We start from the raw sequence: 21,460 nt of genomic DNA on the forward strand, positions 1-21,460 counted from the left end.
ACCAGATCAACAAGTGCAGCGCAACCGACATCCCCGCATTCTCTCTCACACACACACACACACGCACACACACACACACACACACACGCACTCCTGCTCTTTGAATATATATACGTGAGCCGTGTGTGTTTCCGTGTGTGTTGGACACCACGCTGACGCACTGGTCAGACGTCATTCACATGTAGCTACCAGCCAAGTCCAGGAAGCAACACAACTGACTCTCTCACACACACACACACGCACGCACACACACACTGTTAAACTGTTGCATGCGTGGTTGCCGGTGTGTGTGTGTGTGTCTGAGAGAGAGAAAGGGTGAACTTTCACTTTAATATATCAAGTAACCAAGGAGACCTGAGCCACTGATCAATATTTTATTCAGTGCCACTCGAGCAGACTGTGTGTGTGTGTGTGTGTGTGTGTGTGTGTGTGTGTGTGTGTGTGTGTGTGTGTGTGTGTGTGTGTGTGTGTGTGTGTGTGTGTGTGTGTGTGTGTGTGTGTGTGTGTGTGTGTGTGTGTGTGTGTGTGTGTGTGTGTGTGTGTTACTTTTACAACAGAGGTTGTGGCGCTGGTCCAATGTGTGTGTCAGCACACACAGAGAGAGAGAGAGGTCAAAGTGTTGGCGTTCATTGATTTTGTCATCTCCGGGAAAGCCGCTTGAGCCAAGATGGCCCCCATAACGGCAATAAAATGGTGACATCATATTTAATATGCATGCACCTGTCCTAAGGTGCCAGAAGTTTAAATTAGGGTTCCTGTAGGTTTTTTTTTTTCCTACAGCCAGAATGCTAACATTAGCAAAAAGAGACATTCAATTCAGCAAAGGCACAACACACACACACACGCGCACACACACACACACACACACACACACACACCGGTTATCTTTTTAAATATTATTTTTACATGAAAGCAGATTTATGTCTTGATTAACTGCAGTTTGAGGAGACTTTGTCCACAGAGGTGCTCCGCTGTTATAAATCAATACGCAGTGCTGCGGCTGCCGCGCAGGCCAAAGCTTTTATTAATGCCGTCATTAATTTTTAGGTGTTTGGCGTCGCGGTGTCTTCTACAGCCGGCTCCTCTCGCGGTGAAATCGATGGTTATTACACACAGAAGGCCACAAATAAGTCGCCGACCAATTTTCTTGGTTACTTTGCAGCTTTTTCTTATATTTTATTTATTTCTGTGTTTTCGATCTCGCTCGATCTTTTCTTCTCTCATTCTTCCTTCCCTTCCCTCCTCCATTTCTACTTTCTTCCTCTTGTTTTCCAATATGTCCTCCTTTCATTTCTCTTTCCTCTCTCAAAAAACTTTCTTCTCCTTTTGCTTCATCCCTCATCTCCTCACTTTTTATCTTACCTTTTTTTCCTACTCTCCCCCCAATCTCCCATTCTGTCCCCCTGTTTCCTCTCCACTCTTTCTTTCCACTGCAGCTCTCTTCACTTCCCTCTCCGTCTTCAATCCATCACCTCCTCCTTCACCCCGTCTCCTCCTCTCCGCCGGGTATAATCCCTCCCTCTCCATCCATCTGAGCCCCGCGTTCTGAGTTATTGCTCTCTGATCATCTGTGAGCCCAGAGAACACACACACACACACACACACACACACACACACACACACACATATTGTTCTCCATACTTTACAGGTGTGTATCCCGACCTGGATGAGATCACAAAACTTTCTTTTTTCTTCATCTTCTTTGGGAGAAATAAATGTCTGTTTTCAAACTTTTGGAGACGGATCACCCCCATGACTTTATGATTCTATCAATATGTTTGATGTGCAGATAAATCTCATGTGTTTGTCAGCTGATGTGATGGATGTGATGCTGTTTGACTGATGGCGTTTAATGCACTGATCAATACCACACTGGCAGCCTGAAATGACTCTCATTGGAGTTATCAATTCATCACCCAACCACCGATGTTTCAGAGGACAAGTTTACTGTTTTGTGATCCTTTAAAAATGGTTTGATGAATATTTTTAACCCTGAAGAATGTGCTGAATACTGAAATATATTTTGGCATAAAGTTGTATAGTTGACCAGACTTCCCTGAGCCCTCCTTTAGTTACTGTTGCTTCACAAAACAAGTCTTTGATTTCACACAGAAGTAAACAAAACCAGTTCTCTACATTCAACTGCAGCTAGCTGAAGCTAACGGTAGCTCCATGAGTGGGACTGAAAACACCAGCTGACTGTTTAATGTTTCCAAAAGGGAGCTCAGTTTTAAACATGCACTTGGTGGCTACATGCATGATGGGTTAAATCAGTCGTTATTATTAATCCTTTATGTCCTCTCCTCCCTCTGTTTCCTTTATTTCCATCTTATTTCCTACCTCCTTATCTCCCACCCTCCTCCTCTCCTCCTTCGTCTCATTCACCACTTCTGTGCATCCTCCATCACTCCTTCGTCCGTCCTCCCCTCTCTCCTCCGCTGCTCGTTCCTTCGCCGTGCTGCTGAGTTTGCACGGCGCTGACATCAATCACAAACTAATAATGTTGTGTCGGAAACAATGGGTAAAGAGAGAGATATTTCTTTTCTTTGAAGGATTGTGTAGGAAAATACAACAAACTGTGTATCCATAAAATGACCCCACACACTGCTGCTGTTTAACGATGTCATGTGGTCTATTTGTCCTCCAGGGTCAGGGTACCCGTACGCTCTGCCAGCTCCAGCCCAGGACTTTCTCTCCGGTAAACAAGCAAAAAGCAAAACGTCCGTATCATTCCCAGTCTGCCCCCCCCCCCCCCCCCCCCCCTACAACTACCAGCTACCCCCTCAGTCCTCACACTCAACCGCGGCGTACAGCTAATACCGCCGCATTGCTCTCCCATCATTAATCTCTGATACGTGCTCAGTAACTGTGTTGAGTCGCTTCAGAGAAGTTTCCCTTCACTTTGTGACGTATTAACGCCGGCCGTCGGTTCAAAGCTCGCACGCTTGATCTCTGCAGAGTCTGTGTGTGTGCGTGTGTGTGTGTGTGTGGAGGAAAATTAAAAATCTGATGATCCTGCAGTTTGCAAAGAGGAGCCTGCAAACACCCCCCTCCCATATATACACACACACACACACTCACTCTACTTGTGGATTCATATTAATCAACAGTCAACATGACAAATACCTCTTGTGTGCACATTATTCCCATTCCGCTCTGTGTGCCTCCACGCCAGAAAGAAAAGACTAACTCTCCCAGCCCGGCCTTATTACAGCTAGCCCCGAGCCCTAATGGGAAGTAATAAAGAGCTCTGAAAGTGTGTGTGTGTGTGTGTGTGATAGGGGGAGATGAATGGTTCTGATTAGGCAGTGCAAGCTGCGGACAAGCCTGATGATCAATGTCTCTTCTTTTCTGCTGCTTAAAAACAGATGAATGTGCCATTGCTACACACACACACACACACACACACACACACACACACACTGCACACAGTTGATGAAAGAACCTTACATGCATGTGTGTGTGTCTGCAACTTTTAATACTTTTTGGTCCTTCAAAGATTGATGGTGTTTTTGCATCATTTCACCGCTTCCATATGTATGTATGCACACACACACACACACACACACACACACACAGAGAGCTGCCGACCTTGTGTGTGTGTGTGTGTGTGTGTGTGTGTGTGTGTGTGTGTGTGTGTGTGTGTGTGTGTGTGTGTGTGTGTGTGTGTGTGTGTGTGTGTGTGTGTGTGAGTTTAAATAATTGCAAATGGGAAATGCTCTGAAATTGGTTACGCCACGGTATGAAAGTGTAAATTGAAGCACTCGTGTGTCTGCAGAGCACTGCGGAACGGAAGTGCTGACTCGGCAACAGCAGAGATGGGAGGGGGGGGAAGGGAGGGGGGGGCCTGGACAGTTGAAAACAAGAAAGCGAGAAACGAACGGATGCAGAGCGGAAACGGAAAGATGGCTTGAAGGAGGACTCGATGGGGGGAAGGGAATGAGAGAAAAGGGATAGAGGGGGAGTAAATGGCAGAGGTCTGGGGATTGGACGGATAAAAATCAATTGAGATGGAATGAGGGAGGCAGATGAAAGGGAGGAGCAGTGCGGAGAGTCGGCAGCAGGTCCCTTTGGCTCTCGGTTCACCGGGCTTTCATCCAGGAAATGAAACGACTTACCTCTCCCCCGTGTGATCGAGCTAAACACACACACACTTGCGTTGATGGACTCTCACTGTCATCATCAGTGCCACCATCTGCCTTCCTTGACTCTGCGTGTGTGTGTGTGTGTGTGTGTGTGTGTGTGTGTGTGTGTGTGTGTGTGTGTGTGTGTGTGTGTGTGTGTGTGTGTGTGTGTGTGTGTGTGTGTGTGTGTGTGTGTGTGTGTGTGTGTGTGTGTGTGTGTGTGCTCTGCCACTGGAGAAATCATCCCTGCAGCCTCAGTGTGTCGGTGTTTGACTGCTGCTTAACTGAGAATCGTTAAAACAGAAGCATCATAATCATCAGTTCAAACATTGGGTTCCTCCGCTCCTAATGCCAAACAAGCACACGTCGGCTCGCAGAAGTTTGTTTGAGACATGAATTATTCATGTTGCATGTTAGAACTTGCGTGAGCTCTTCCTCCTAGTTTGGAGAAAACAAAACATTTTATTGCAAAACTTTGCTCAGTAAGCTAAACCTGATGCAGGAAAACGGGATGCGGTAGTTTTGAGTATCAGCAGCAGATGATTCATGAACTGAACTTCGGGAAGTAAAAGATGTCACCGCACACGGCAGTGAAGCACCAAAGATAAAAGATAAATCATGAGGAACGTCATCTGACCTCAGACCTTAGCCTCAGATGTTCAGCAAGTTCTGACCCAAAACAAAAAGCTCATTTGCTGCTTGGTAAAACCAGGCGGCAGCCTCTGGTTCTGAAGAGTGAAGCCAATGCTGAAGTGTCTTAGAACCTGCATTCTCTCTAGTGTCCACCAGGGGGCGACTCCTCTGGTTGTATAGAAGTCTATGAGAAAATGACTCTACTTCTCTCTTGATTTATTACCTCAGTAAACATTGTAAACATGAGTTTATGGTCTCAATCTCTAGTTTCAAGTCTTCTTCAATACAGCATGATGTTCATTTAGTACATTATGGTCCATTTAGAGTCAAACAGACCATAAAGCAGGGGATGCTTTAGGGCGGGGCTTACTGTGATTGACAGGTTGCTACCCTATCCTATTTGGTCGTCCAAGATGGCGATGGCCAAAATGCCAAAACTCAGGACTTCATAACATCAGTCCACAAACCAATGAGTGACATATCGATGACTTCGCCCACTACTCATACACACTCTGGGTAAAAAGCCGAGCTAGGCAACATGTCTAACAACTCCACCTAATGCCGTGTCTCTGCTTTTAAATGCAGAAAAACATCCCAGCTGCCCGTGAGGGTTTTGTTGTTTACCCCCTTAAGAAACATTAAACATACATGACGCACTATTTGGAATCGATTGCAGAGGCTGCTTTTACATAATCACTCTGGTGTGTGTGTGTGTGTGTGTGTGTGTGTGTGTTACACCATTCCACCTCATTAAGCAGACATTGTACTGCAGCCATAAGACGGCCGTCAACACCGTCGTTTGGCCGACGAGCTAACGCAGTGATTGAGTGGGAGACGAGGCGCTCTGCCCGGTCGCCCGGGACCGATGCCGTACGGTGCATTTACATAAACATCGCCTCCTTTTACATCTCATTAGCATAGACGACACATTAACATGAAGGAGGGAGCGGAGGAGGGATGGATTAACAAATGGGGGAGCAAGAGGGAGATGCTACAGTTGTAGTGGAGATGTTTGGCACCAGAGGAAACATTTACAGACGCTTTGCTGGTTTTATTACTCCGACAACATTTCTTTTCTGTCTTCAGGGGCCAATTTGTCTTTGTTAGTTTTTTACCCTTTTTCTTCCTCCACTTAACTCCGTTCTCTCTCCTGTGCTGCATTTTCATTTTATCTGCAGCTGCGGCTCGATTCCCGAATCAATTCAGTTCAGTGGAATCTGTTGATTCACTCCGGCAGAGGTAAAGAGGTGAATCCGTGCCGGGCTTTGGAGTCCACGTTAACACCCTCATTGGCTGCGTTGGCCGACTGCAAAACATGCTGATAATGCTGAACTTTGAGGGAAGTTATCCTCCACTTCTAGACAAACATGTGCCGGCAAAGAAACTGCTCACCAAACATCTTTACAAACATTACAAAGATAGACATGTATAGCACTCTGTTAATAGTCTATAGAGATGGTTTGGATTATTAAGTTGGAACTGATGATTATGATTCCTTGTTAAAAGTTTAATATATGTTGTAGAGCATCTATGAACATTATTTACATAGATAGTTGATACTGTCAAAGGTGGATAGTTGATTTCTGGTCCATCTTTAAATACTGAAGACATTTATATATTGAATTACTAGAAAACGCGCTATTTCGTGAATTATATCGTTATTGAGATATAAAACGACCTTTATTGTGATAGAAGATTTGACTGAAACCTTTGACGTCTCCCGTTGTTCTGTACTAAACATACAGCAACTACCCCCCCCCCCCCCCCCCCCCTCTTCCTCCATCTTTTAAAGTTTCTGTGTAAATAGCAGAAGAGCTGAATGGTCAGATTTACTTGTATTAACTGTATTTATGCTAATCTAATTAAGTTGGTAGTTTCAAACACAGTCAGGCATTTCTAATTGAATCTCTCTCGTACGCATGAAGCTCCATAATACATGTGGCAGCACACGCACACGCACACACACACACACACACACACACACACACACACACACACACACACACACACAAAGAGGGGGATCGGCCTCATTGGCACGACTGATTTTTAACCACGAATGCTTCAATTCTGCACAGAGTCTCTTTTACCCTTTACAGTCTTACAGCCGTCACCGTGCATAACTAATGAGGGAGTGATTTGAATAATTGGGTTTTATGTGGGAGCGGTTGCAGGGAATCTGCGCCGTTAGTGATTTTCCTCAAGTGTGTGTGTGTGTGTGTGTGTGTGTGTGTGTGTGTGTGTGTGTGTGTGTGTGTGTGTGTGTGTGTGTGTGTGTGTGTGTGTGTGTGTGTGCGTGCACACAAATGTCCATTACCAGGTCTTTTCTTCCTAGAGGTTTCAGGCTAGTGTGTAGGGATATCATTTCTGTGGAGCCCAGCAGGTGTCAGGAGTAGTGTGTGTATGTACACAGTACATCTGTGGAGCTACGCTGGCTTCCTCCGCAGTAATGGTTAGCTCTGGCTGCTATCAGTTAGCACTCTGTATGATACCAACATGGAGTCTACAACCTGCTGTGTGTGAACAGGAGCTTATTATCATTTTCAGATAAACAAAAACCCAGAAGGTAGTTCAGCGAAACCCGATGTTGTTTTTTTATTAATTCCTGAATCTTTAAAGATTGAAGATAAAAAAATAAATTGTGTTTGCTGCAGCTTTGAACCCCCGAGCAGTTTCAGGGTGTTTCTCACTCCTGTCACATTTGTCTCTCTGTGTTTCTCACTACAACATTAAAGTGCTGCTCCTCTATGGAGACGGAACAATCATGGCTAGAAGTAGAGAGAACTGCAGAATGTCCTATAGTGCAGAATAAGACAGTTGTGACATAAATCACAAGAAAGAAAAGAGTTATCTTTGATATATTTTACAGAAGTTGGAAAACAATGGAATCTATATATATATATATATATATATACATTGTTCCAAGTGTTACTAATAATACAAATTCGTTTTTTACAGGTAGAATAAAATGTTTTTGATGAAGTGTCGCCATTTTAAGCTTCTTTTCATTGGTTGCTCTTTCTGATGGAAAAGATTCAAATCTGACGATTATGACATATTTTTGCAGCTTCTGGCCGTGATAAACGTGCAGTTTTGGCGATCGTTTAAAGAAAACATGTTTTTCAATCCCGCTGGTGGGTTTTGGGGCTCAGAGGGTTAAAGATATTTAACCCATTCCTCAAGTTGCAATCGTATTTCCTTTCCAGGTTCTTTTTGTAAAACACTAGCAGAATATTAGCACGCTATTCTGTATGAAATGTAAGATGTTTGAAAGAAATATAAACTGATAAACTGATTATACGTTTTTAAATTTTTGGTTCACGTACGAATTTAGAAAGAGATATTTAGTTTACGTCCACCATCTTTGTTTGGATTTGGAGAAAGAAGCTTAACTCACATTAAAAGAGTAAAGCTTTCCTATAACGTGTCTCTCACAAGCACCTCGACCTTTACAAAAGTGCAAAACTTGATTTACTGGCAGTATTAAATGTCTGATATCAGTAGTTTCAGTCCAATAATAGTAGTAAATCGTATTGTCCAAACCAAAATGAACCCACGACCACAAGCAGCATCCTCTGGATAAATGAAGCAAAAGTTGAAGTGCCAAAAACTGCAGTTCATCAAATGGCCACTGGAGGCTGGCTCCAGAAGCGAGTCAATCCCCATAGACCTCAATGTTAAAATGGCCGACTTTAGAGTAGAAATAAACACGTTCAACTGCTCGGGGGATGAATTGTTATACAACGCACCTGTTTCAATGATATTAAGGCTTAAAGTTAGGCATAATTAAGGGTGGGCAGCTTTCAGCAACAGGTGGGTGCTGGTCAGAAACCTTTGGGTGAACTCACTACACTCGTACTGTATACAGTTTACGGTGCTCACTCACCTGCAGGTACTTAATGCCACGCCAAGGAACTTCATGCACCGTGTATCCAGGGCAGCCTAAATTAGTCTCAGCAGGTATGTGGGCATTAGGCCTCCTGTCGAGGAGAGAGAGAGAGCAAGCCGGGGGGAGAGACTGGACTGAATGGCCATGGGGGGGGGGGGGGGGAGAGAGAGAGGGTAAAGAAAGGAGCGAGTGGAGGGCAGCAGATAAGGCCTGAGAGGGAGAAGATGAGAGTAAAGTCAGGGGTTGAATGTGATTAGCAGAAAGCAGTAGAAGAAGAAGAAGAAGAGGGGAGAGGGAGCGAGGGGTGATTGGATCAAGGAGGGGAGGGATGAAAGGGATGAGTGGTGCAGAGGGTGAGTCAGAAGGTGGATGAGAGTGATTGGGAGCTTGTGTGTGTGTGTGTGTGTGTTGCAGAAAAAGCTATGAAGAGACAACTAAATTACATCTCCAAAAAAGACAAAAACAAAAACACAATGTTTAGAAGCACAACAAAAAAAAGAAGTCATGTCTGCACACATGTATGCTCTCTCACACACACACACACATACTAACACTAACACTCATTTACATTGACTTGTGTCTGGATGACAGAAGGGGTCCAACAACGCAGACGGGCCCGTGGGTGAGATCACACACACACACACACACACACACACACACACACACACACACACACACACACACACACACACACTTGCTGGAACACAATCTAAATATACACATGCACGAAGCCTGTTTCTTTCTCAGACTTGTCACATATCTGTCTGTGGAGGAAGCAAAGGTGAATCAGTGTGTGTGTGTGTGTGTGTGTGTGTGTGTTAGACAGCCCATGGAGGTGTTGATTGGGGGGAATGTGTGCACGTAAGTGTATCTGCATTTATTTTTCCTTTCCATCCCTGCAGCATTCCCCCCCCCCCCCCCGTCTGTCAGTCAAACACAGGTGTCAGTCTCGCCTCCACCAAATGTAAAATGTCATCCTCCTCTACCTTACCTGTGAGCTCTCATCAGTTCCTGTCCAGCAGCGTGTAGTCGGCGTGTGAATCTGTAAACCAGCGAATGCTTTCATATCTGGGGTCACAGTGTTATTGTGATGAGAGCGCGTCTCTAATGAGAACGACCACAAACATTATCCCTGCACCATCTCATCTGTAGCGCTTCATTAACTCTCCGTCATTCAGAGTTTGGAGGATATTCCTGCTTCCTCTTTATCTTTCTGCCATCTTCTCCTCTTCTCAGAAACTCATGAAAGTCCTCCTGTGTTTCACTCTCGCAGCTGAGAGGCTTCATGAATAACTTTGTTACCGGGTTCTTGTCTTAACTGTAAGGGGAAGTTCTAAAAGTTTTCTTCAAATTTAGTTGCTAGAAAGTTTTATGAAAATGGCCTCTGGTCTGTTTTAGACATGAAGCAATAGGAGATAACGTTAAGTCATATGGACCTACATGTAACTCGTTTACTAAACCCTCTGAACCCCAAAGCACTTTAGTCAAAGGTTCACAGAACTTTCAATGAGACACGTAGAATAAAGTGTTTTTCATGAAATATCACAATTTTAAGCTTTGAGAGGAAACCGTGGTGTGAAGGAGAGGTGTTATGAAATGTACGGGCACATCCTAATGAGCCACCATGGAACTCGTGTTTTGTTCCAGCAATTAGTAGCTCTCTCTCTCTGTGTGTGTGTGTGTGTGTGTGTGTGTGTGTGTGTGTGTGTGTGTGTGTGTGTGTGTGTGTGTGTGTGTGTGTGTGTGTGTGTGTGTGTGTGTGTGTGTGTGTGTGTGTGTGTGTGTGTGTGTCCGAGTTTTATGCAGCGTGTTAACTGTGAGTTTCCTGTTTGCTTGCAGGTGAGTAAAGCGGATCCGATTGTGTGTGTGTGTGGCTTTGTAGTGCCTCCATCTGCTGTGACTTTTACGTGCCGTGCGTTTTAATATGCATTAAGTGTAGTGGATCCGTGTGGTCGGCTTTGTCTTCGGCCTCTCGCACCATTACATCGTGTCGGTGACGTATCCTCTTAACAAAGTGCTGTCATAACTTCTGCTGGACGTAGTTGCTCTGGTAAACGTTTCAGCATTTGGCTTCTACATCAAAAGTAGCTGGCTTTCCATCCTGGCTTTAATAATTAAATTCCTGGGTAATGTAGTTGTATTGTGTGTTTGTAGTCCCTCATGTTACGTTGTGTCTCTGCAGTCTATACGGTTCGCTGTCAGAAGTTCCTGATCTCGCGGGTCGGGGAGGACTGGATCTTCCTCATCCTGCTGGGACTCTTCATGGCCCTGGTCAGCTGGGCGGTGGACTTCTGCATCGCCATCTGTCTACAAGGTGAGGGAGGCAGGCGGGGAGGCAGGCGGGGAGGGAGGGAGGCAGGCGGGGAGGGAGGGGGGGAGGAAGGCAGGCAGGGAGGGAGGGAGAGAGCCAGGGAGGGAGAGAGAGAGCCAGGGAGGGATTGGAATTTGTACCTATGGTTTGGCGTGTAAAGAGAGTTGACGAATGAGCAGGAGGCAAAGGCAGATGATTCCAGAAGAGAAGGATGAATTATTAGAAATGAGGAGGGAAGGAGGTATTGATGAAATGTGATACATGGACCCAGACAGGGAGGAAGTGATTTAAAGGTTGGAGAATAGGAAAGGGGGAAAAATGCAAAGGTCAACTCGAGAGATGTCACGATACCAGAAACCAACGACGGAGGAACGATTCTCGAGACTCGATTCAAGATCACAAGAACAAAACCAACAAATCCTGTTTACTTCAACACACGCTCCTTTATTACCGTTTGCAAACTGTTTTTTGTGAGTTTGTTATTAATGAAAACAAAAAGCTACATTTTAAAATACTACGTTTAAACACATGACGATGTTAAGACTGTGGGCTGAACAGGGTCGTAAACCCGGAAGCTAGAAACCTTTTAGGCGAATACATTCATCAGGTCAGTCCATCTCAGGGTCCGGCATCCAGTTCTCTTAATACATCGTTGGCTAACGCTACTAGCTCGCCGCCTGACGATTTCAACACAGATTAGTATTTCACAATGTAGCATTAGCACTCGCTGCGCTGTAGAAAAACAAACACCGTCAGGTTTTCAGAAGTTTGGCATGGACTTGGTACTGAGGCCTTTAAAGTGATCGTAGTCTCTCCTCTGCAAATGTAAAACCAGGAAAGGATAATGTATAGGCTTACATATGCAAATTACAATTCTGCTCGCATATACTCACCTACAACGTACAGCTTATACAAAATCTGCATACTTTGTATTCGCTGTATATTAGTGTAACAAACTCTTTAAATCCCCTTCCGGGTCGGGGAGCCTTCAGGTCTGAATGCGTCAGCTGCTTGGACTCAGTTCTACTTTCTTGCAAATGGAGTTTTGTGTAAATCTGTCGGGGCTGTTTTTGACTTACGGCCTCAGTAGAATTAAGGGCTGCAGCTCCCTCGGATTTATTTCATTTAGACGGAGAAACTTATGAGCCATCCAACATTTTTTTATTGCCGTGTGTTCTGTAAGTTTAACTCCGGAGACGTCTGAGTAATATTTCAATGCAACGGGACATTCTCCGAATGATCTTGGCCCCAACAGGAGCTCGTAAATAGAGAGCGATCGCATTTAGGATGGGGCCCTCGGGACGTTCACTGGAAATGAGAAAGTTTTTAATGTGTTGCCTATGGTGACTAAGAGACGTTCTTAAAGGGGTAGAAGAAGGAGGGGTATACAGTACAAAGGGACAGAAAGAAGTGTGTGTGTTTAGAGGAAATGGAGATGATTGGAAGAGGAAGTGAGGGACAAAGGAAGGAATACAGGAAGCGAAGGGATTGAAGACAGAAAGGAGGAGTCAAGGTGGATGGAAGGCGTCTTATGGCCTCAACCATTTACCTGCATGGTGGATGCAGCAAACGGAGCGATTTGTGAGTGAGTCAACTCTACGTTCCAGGAAGAGGAAGCGAGACGTGTGTGTGTGTGTGTGTGTGTGTGTGTGTGTGTGTGTGTGTGTGTGTGTGTGTGTGTGTGTGTGTGTGTGTGTGTGTGTGTGTGTGTGTGTGTGTGTGTGTGTGTGTGTGTGTGTGTGTGTGTTCTCAAGGAGGAGCCAACCTAGTCTTGTCAGTTCCAGTTATGGTGTACAGTTCCTTTAATTGGATACAGAACATGACTAACCACACACACACACACAACTACACACATTTTTCCTGTCTTTAAATGGTTTATATGACGGCTCTCCTGGATGTACATTAATCCGTGCGTGTGTGTTTCTTACTGTGTGTGTGTGTGTGTGTGTGTGTGTGTGTGTGTGTGTGTGTGTCCACAGCACAGAAGTGGATGTACGGCGGTCTGGACAGTAACGTGTTCCTGCAGTATCTGGCCTGGGTCACCTACCCCGTGGTCCTCATCACCTTCTCTGCCGGCTTCACACAGATTCTAGCCCCCCAAGCTGTTGGTATGACAACACACACACACACACACACACACACACACACAGCATGTACACACCAGAGATGCCTAAAAAAGAGGCAAAACAATCACATTTAATTAAGTAATGGCAAAAAAAGGTATTGCGTGATTAATCTATGTATAAAATAAGCTTTAGCTCTTTATTACTGTAGATGCACTCAAGAACAACAAAGCTTTCATATTTACGGTACAGAATTCAGATTTGACAACATGCTACCAAAGCCCAACCTAAATGATTTAATAAAAGGTAAACAGAGAAGTCTTCAGTGAGGGTTTGCAACTAAGTGACCTGCAGTTTGTTCCAGATTCATGGTGCTTTAAAAACTGAATCGTGACTCAGATTTAAGTCCCAGTGTTGCGTGGTCCAATGGAGTGCTGGCAGAAAGAGCTGTGGGGGTGCTGCTTGACAGATCGTGTAACCTTTGGACGGAGTCAGGCTAGCTGTTTCTGCCTGTTTCCAGTCTTTGTGCTAAGCTAAGCTAACAGCTTCTGAGGGTGGCTTCATTTTTTCACCGTACAGATATGAGAGTGATTTCTATCTTCTCATCTAATCTAAAAGTAATTTGTGTTTCCCAAAACGTTGAACTATTTTCCCTTAAGGCTATGATGTAATTGATACGTATTTAATACGTATTTGTCATCGTTGCTCGATGCGTTGGGTTTCTCTTTGAGTTGCCGGTCAGCTGTAAGCGCCCGCTGTGCTCCTCTGCAGGTTCAGGTATTCCAGAGATGAAGACCATCCTGAGAGGAGTTGTGCTGAAGGAATACCTCACCTTCAAAACCTTCGTGGCCAAAGTCATCGGCCTCACCTGCGCTCTGGGCAGCGGCATGCCCCTGGGCAAGGAGGTAACACACACACACACACACACACACACACATCAGCTTTACCTACTCTATGGGGCCTAAATGCCTTTGTTGTATGTCAGTCCTGTGTGTTGGCAAGCACCTCACAATACGATACATATCACGATGCGATATATCACGATACAATACGATGCGATATATGTCACGATATGATGCGAGACGATACAATATATCACAATGCAATGCGATGCGATATGATACATATTGCAATACTTTTTTTAACTTAAAATGTAAAAAATAATGCTAAGACGTACATCATCAACACATTATATTTATAACTCAACGAACAAATTGCATCAAAACTACTTCAAAAGGTATTTGCATTGCACACACTCGTCATATAAAATATATAAAAATAAAGTTCATATTGTATTCTTATTGTGTCCCTGAACACTTTTTTACTAAAACTTGCATGTAGACGCCTTAAACATGATATGAAATAAAGTGTTCAGTCCCTATAGCTCGGTCCTTCCCATCTATGTCCCATTCATCCATACAGTGTACGGACGCTGGCTTGTGACACCCTGTTGTGATTTTGGCCAGATTTAAAGGACATTTTAAATCTGTTTAAAATGGGATTTAAAAAAAAATAAAAAATTACCAATGCAAGTCATGGTCATATTAATACACTATCTTTGGATAAAATATTGGGATAATCAGCTATATCGATATGTTGGCACAGTCTTATTGTGTGTGTGCATGTAGTCTTGAGCCATCTCACAGAATGGGAAGATGCTGGAACACGATGTGACAAACACACACAGCACAAGCTGACGACTTCGTCAATCAATCAGTCAATCGGTACATGACTCATCCGACAAGAGACAAAAGACAAGCTGCTCAAACGTTTGTTGAGGAAAAACTTGAGGTGAAATGACTCATGGATGCTTTAATGTTTCTGTCTGTGTGTGTGTGTGTGTGTGTGTGTTTGCTCCCGACACACACGCACGTTTCCATTACCGAACCATCTCATGATGGCTGACTTTGTGAAGCAAAATCAATTTTCAAACCTTGCCTCAAACTCAAAGTGCTGACCCATATTCACCGGTTATGTTGTTTGCTGACACATTTTCAGTGATTCACAGCATTAAAGAAACATTGCTTGTGATTTGAATCCAGACTGGCACCGAGCTGCCATCCGGGTTTGAACGCCAGCTTACACAACATCCCTCCACTAAATATGAGCACAGAATACCAGCTGTCTGTTGATGTCTCATCAGTCATCACAAACCCATGTGGGTCAAAGTGAGCAGCTTGTAAAACTGACTGGGTGCATACATTGTTTTCTCTACATACACGTGACCCCGTAGCCAACCTGGTTAGTGAGTTCAGCTGCATCTCTCACAGCCGCTACGCTGACGACACACAGCTGTATATTTCAGTGAAGTCATCGGTAGGATAACCTTCATGACTGCCTAGCTGCTATTAAGGAATGAATGTCGCTGAATTTCCTCCATCTAAATTCAGACAAAACCGAGGTTCTTCTTATTGGTCCTGATCACTTTGTCTCAGACGTGAAATCCTGAATTGGACGGTCAAACATCAGATCTGAAGTTTTGACTGTCCCTCACTCAAACAAGCTTGTGAAAACCTGCTTTATCTAAAACCAATGGGCAACATTCACCGATATCTTGGCTATATTCAACATACTATACGATGACCTTTTTAAAAAAAATACAATGCCGGGACTTTGTATGACCTTTTCGACATGCAACACTATGACGTTTGTTTGACATACTATACTTGGGCTTTTTAAGTCTTTTTCTTTCTTTTTTTACATGCTATACTATTTCAATCTTTGGCCGAACTTCCGTGGGTTTTCCAGAAACGTAGGATAACATGGTTTTATCTGGGCTATAATTCCTCTGTGTCCTCTGTACTCGTACGTGTGTCCTTTCTGTGCATAGCTGTACATGCATGTTTTTTGCATGTACTGTATATGCAGTGAAGAACTTACTTTGTGCGATATGAATACAATCTTACTTGCACACAGAACTGACATGCTACACCAGCTGAACTTCCCAGGGAAGCATAATCATCCCGGCTCATTCCCATCCCAGCTCCCTACATCCCTGCGGCATGAATTACAAACGATAGCTGGCACACGCTGGAGCCCGTATGCTGCAGGTTCAGCACGAGAAGGACTAACAGTTGTGCGGCTCAGTTGTGACTCTAGTCCTGGTCTAAACCCAAAGGGACTGAGAATACCGTTTTTCTGGAGATTTAAGGAGCTCCAGCCTCGCTATGCAGATGTTGTTTATGGTGTGTGTGTGTGTGTGTGCATATAATGTAGCGCACATCACAGTTTCTCAGTGTTTTCATTTTAGCAAAAAAACATTTCCAGGTAAGTATGGCATCCCCCAAAAGACTGCCTAGCCTGAAGACATACTGAGAGGAGAATAAGCCTTCTCCACACACACGCACACGCACACGCATCAGGCCCTTTTGGTTTGGATTCAGCCTCTCTCTTCCTCTAACAGGAGCACGATGTGATGCTCTCACTTTTAATCCTGTTGGTTCCTCTCTGAACTTGGTCCCCAGGATGTTAATATTGTCTGCGGTCTTGGTGGTCGGTGGTGTGTTCTTGAAGTCATGCGCTGGTCTTGTGTGACACATAACAAACAGACAGCTTCTTAACTTGTTAACTCGTTTTCTTTTCGTCCTGTCAGGGTCCGTTTGTACACATCGCCAGTCTGTGTGCTGCTCTCCTCAGCAAGTTCATGTCTCTGTTTGGAGGAATTTATGAGGTAAGTCTTCTTCTTTTTATAGTTTTTTTACCGTCAGTGCTCTGCCTCAACACAGTTTATCTACTGCTCAATTATTCTAATCTGTGTTTTAACGGGTAAACTTTATATTAAGTTATCTATTCTTCATTTATTTCCATATACGCTGTGCTCTTCATACGCCATAAGAAACTTTTTTCAGCGCCATGTTGTCATCATCTCCTTGTCTTCTCCACCGTGCGGTATGTTCAGAGTACGTGATGTGATCCGAGTGGACGCGCTCTTCTGAGTCGCCTTCAGTTGTTCCCGTGCGCTCAGAGCAACAAGCTTAACGGACACGAGTCTAGAGACTTAGTTTTTTTTCTGGTAATATTTTCATCGACGGTTAATAATGTAAAAATATTCAGTCAAAGACATGACAGTACGTTACACATACAAGGGATTTGGCTCCGTGATTGATGCATGACAATAAACATCATTTGAAAAGAGAAAATATGAAACTTTACATAAAATATGATAAACAAACATTTAAAAGTACATTTTAGATTCCATCTAAAATATGTATGTTATTAAAGTGTCCTGTATAGTAGAAGGTGTGTAACATAAGTCCACGGCTCTTTGTGGTAAACATTTATAAAGGAAACTGGGAACATATCTTCAGTACTGTAGGGTAGGTGCATTAATCATAAGGAGTTTACATACATATTTAATTTGGCTCAAGTGATTTTTGCATCAATTCTCTGATCATCAAAAATGTATCTGAACAGCAGCCAGTAAAATCTGTTGAGAGAGAGAATGATGAAGAGGAGTGAGGTCGAGTGTTTGAAGGAGAGAGAAAGAGCTGAGGATGAGAGATGATGACAGCAGCAGAGAGAAGAACAGAGAGAAGAACTGGGAATGAAGACGAGTGTAAAGTGAACAGTTCAGGACTGCAGCCGGATGCTTCTTTAGTTTTGACTCTTTTACTCGGCATGAGCTTCATCACCTGACTGAAGGCTTTTGTTTTTTATTTATAATTGTTCAGCTAACAAGTGTGACATTAGCTGTGCACACATTTCTATCTTCTCTTATTTAATCTCTTGAAGTAAATATTTTTTCAGTATGTTATTTCTCAGCAATTTAGATCTTCAGGGAGGAAAAGATGCAGAAGTGGAAAAAAGAAAATACAGCGATTTTCTTCTCCGTCGTCTCCCGCTTCTTCTCCTTCTCCTCCTCCCTCTCTTTTCCTTCTTCTCCTTCTTCTCCGTCTCCTCTGTCCGTTGGGATCAGAGTCCGGGAGCTGTGAAAGGGAGGCAGAGAGGAAGTCTTGACTCCTCGTCTCCCTCTCTCTTCTGTTGAAGACGTGAGCGACTCTCTTGAGGGATGGAATGTTGGGAAGAGTCGGAGGGTTTGAAGTCTCCGTGCTGCATCCGCAACGTGTCCTCGATCCACAGGACCAAAGTGTTCTGTAGATCAGCTGCATGAGAGTGAAACAGTCTCTGAGTGGACGCCTGCACATTCAGCCGACATGTGATTGGTGAACATCCAACCAAATGAGCATGAATGTGCAGCTACAGCAGCCTCCACTCTTCTGCGGCTTTGGTCCCTTTCAGCCATAAGCTCTCTAGACCGGCACATGTTGTTGATCATTTAAACGGACTTAAGGGGCCAACTTCCAAATCCTGAAACGCTGCCCCAGAGAGCACGTAAACATTTTTGGCCTTGTGTTATAATTTGTCGGGGTTACTCTGTGGAATGAGCACATTTTAACATAAAAAGAGCAGAGAAGGAAATGTTATAAACCAGCAGATGTCTTATTAAATAATACATAATAGAATCACATGTTTTGTTACCAAGCTGAGCAAAATATCAGGAGATCAAACAAACACAAAGTAGCGTTTTATAGAGTTAGAAAAGGAAATTCATTTTGAATCCTCAACTTTAACCTAAAAGGGAAAACTGTCTCATAAGCAGGCATGCATAGAGCACACTGGACATGAAGCATAATAAAACACATAAAACATATTATTTTGTAGACAAAAGTAACCGCATTACATAAAATCAGCAGTTAAAGCGTCATCGCGATCCAGAGGCCTTAAACTCACAATGTTTCTATGAAGCGCTCATCAGCTGACAGATGAGCATCAACAGTTTAAGGCGTTTCTCACCCTGTGTGAGGCGACTTCTTTACTTTCTGCAATAATCCACAAAGCCGATGGAAGAATCCCGCCGGTGTGACGCCAACTTCTGAGTTTGGCCAACAGAAACACTCCTTCAGCGCTCTGTCACATTCTGTCCCTCCATCTCCTCCATTCTATTTTACTGCCAGTCCACCTTTTCATCTTCTCTAATCATCATCATCATGATCCACATTGTCTCCCTCTGTTACCCCCCCCCCCCCCCCCCCCCCCCAGTGGTGTGCTGCATGTTATTGCATATTAATGCCGAGAGTGTGGAAGTGTCCCCCTGCAGCAGTATCTGGTCTCCAGAGCTTGAAGTGCACGATGCTGATGTGTCCTGTGGGCGGTTAAGAAGCAGCTCTTTGTTTCAGCGTCCATGTTTCAATAGCTTGTTGAACTTCAATAGAAACAGAACGAAGAGTCGTCCAACACACGTGGAGAACGCCGTCGTTTGAAAAAGGCAGACACGGGATCAGAAAAATGATTTTGATCAGTTCTGTGAAGTGTTTTCACTTTGGTGATTAAATTGTATAAAATATAATAAAATCAGATTGATATTTGTTCCATCTCTCAAAGATAGTATTGGTAGTAGCTTAACTCTGTCTGTTACTCCCACGCTTCCTGAAGGAGCCCAGTCTTGTAAATATTAAGGTAATTCAATCACTCAATTACCCAGCATGCCCCACAGTCGATGTCTCATCTCCCTCCTCTGGCTCAGTCTTGTCAAATTGTTTCATGCTGCAAAAAGAGTTCAACCGAAGCTTCATATTTGTTCTAGTCTCCGTGTGTCCAGACCAAGTTTTTATCCCCTTTTTACCAAACATCCATCCCGACACAGCTGGTGTCTTTGGAAACCTTTTGGGATCTTCTCTGGAATTTAAAATGAAGTCTGTGGAATTGAACAATGTCGTACAAACGTTTACAGTCAGAGCACCAATTTGCTCGTATTTAAATAAAACAAAAATCAAGAGTTTTTCTTATTAGCTTTGCTTGTGATGCTCAGAGCTTCAAGCTTTGTTAAATGTTAAATCATCTCTTTGTACTTCTGGCTGATATTTTAAGGAATGAGACGTTCCCACAAATGAGGCCAAACAGGTAAAGCTTCATAAAGCTTCAAGCTGAAGGCCGATGATCCATCTCATTAAGCACACATCCGAGTTCACCAAGTAGAAAGAAGAAGTTCACAACGAGTTCATGGTTTCAGGACGTTTGCTGAATCTGATGCTGTTGAAGTGCTCTTGCATGCGGCTTCATGTTCGGCTGCACATGCTTTTGTAATTGTGAAAAAGAAAAAAAAAGTGGAAATATTCCAGCCTGCTGTCATTCTTATTTATGTTTTTTATATTCACTCCCAACATGTTTTGCAGTGTCAGCTGTATTTGCTACATGTCCATAGACCGCCTCTTTATATTTGTGTGTGTGTGTGTGTGTGTGTGTGTGTGTGTGTGTGTGTGTGTGTGTGTGTGTGTGTGTGTGTGTGTGTGTGTGTGTGTGTGTGTGTGTGTGTGTGTGTGTGTGTGTGTGTGTGTGTGTGTGTGTGTGTGTGTGTGTGTGTGAGAACTGCATGCTTATCAAGAGCTCCACACTGGAAGTTAAGACCAGAATAATCCACTGAGTGTAGAGTCAAAAGGGAAACACACTCACACACACACACACACACTCTTTATCCTGTCGTGCTGCTTGAAGGAAGCCGGTCTCGTAGGATTGAAGCTAAGTAGGATCAGGCTTTCCCCCTCAAAAAAAGAACTCTATTTCCCAGGATGCACCGTGGTCCTCTGCAGTCCTTTATTTCTTACTGCGTGCTCCACTGTGATGGGACCTCATTGTTACTCTCTTATAGAGAGAGGTGTGGATGCTCTTGGGTTGAACTGTGCAGTTGAAGATGTTTTGAAGCATGAAACACTTTTTTTAACGTTTTTGCTCCATCAGCTTTGTGAATGTGATCACATTGCTTCGCTGTCAACTTGTCTGTAATTTAAAGAGATTGTCAGTTGTTTGTTCAACGTATTATATTTAAGTTTTGATCTGCGCTCCGAGTCTACATTTTATCTATTCCAGCTCGTAGCTGAGATGGATGAATGGATGAATGCTCTTTATTCATCCTACTTTTTTAAATGATTATATTACAGCAGCAGGTTATCCTCATATTGCACTGCAACAGAAAATACACCAACACTAGAGATATCTGTCTATAGAACTCACCATATGAAGAATACAATTAAATACAAAAAGCAGCTAGAAGATCTAAACGTAGGATAACATACTATATTATATATACAGTAGGTTAGACATAAGCGTGCGGATGTGTTGCACTGTAAACAACCTGATGAGGTGGAGTGAGAGTGTTTCATGTATTGTTGAGCGGCTCACAGACGGACTGAACTGTGACCACACGTCCGTGTTTCTTCCGTTTGTTTCAGAACGAGTCGAGAAACATCGAGATGTTGGCGGCGGCCTGCGCTGTGGGAGTGGGCTGCTGCTTTGCCGCTCCCATAGGAGGTGAGTTTGTGCAGAAAACTATATAGTACATAATATCAACTGTACATCCTGTGACATACAATAACACAGAGTCAGCTTTATGTCACTCGGTGGGGGGATGTCTCCGTCTGCACATGTAATACCATCCCGTGCTGCATTC

General features: G+C 43.8%; 1 protein-coding gene across 3 annotated transcripts in view; it reads left to right on the forward strand.

Annotated features, from left to right (window-relative positions):
* LOC142959627 (chloride channel protein 2-like) overlaps positions 1–21,460 on the forward strand; it is a 78,089-nt gene that overhangs the window by 8,547 nt on the left and 48,082 nt on the right. For all 3 annotated transcript variants that reach the window (XM_076100996.1, XM_076100998.1, XM_076100999.1), the window contains exons 2-6: positions 10,826–10,957; positions 12,934–13,062; positions 13,789–13,922; positions 16,610–16,687; positions 21,243–21,321. In XM_076100996.1, the coding sequence (XP_075957111.1) occupies positions 10,826–10,957; positions 12,934–13,062; positions 13,789–13,922; positions 16,610–16,687; positions 21,243–21,321 (552 nt within the window). The remainder of the gene's footprint in view (positions 1–10,825; positions 10,958–12,933; positions 13,063–13,788; positions 13,923–16,609; positions 16,688–21,242; positions 21,322–21,460) is intronic.

Source organism: Anarhichas minor, unplaced genomic scaffold (genome assembly GCF_050575085.1).
Source record: "Anarhichas minor isolate MPS153535 unplaced genomic scaffold, ASM5057508v1 ptg000026l, whole genome shotgun sequence".
NCBI lineage: Eukaryota > Metazoa > Chordata > Actinopteri > Perciformes > Anarhichadidae > Anarhichas > Anarhichas minor.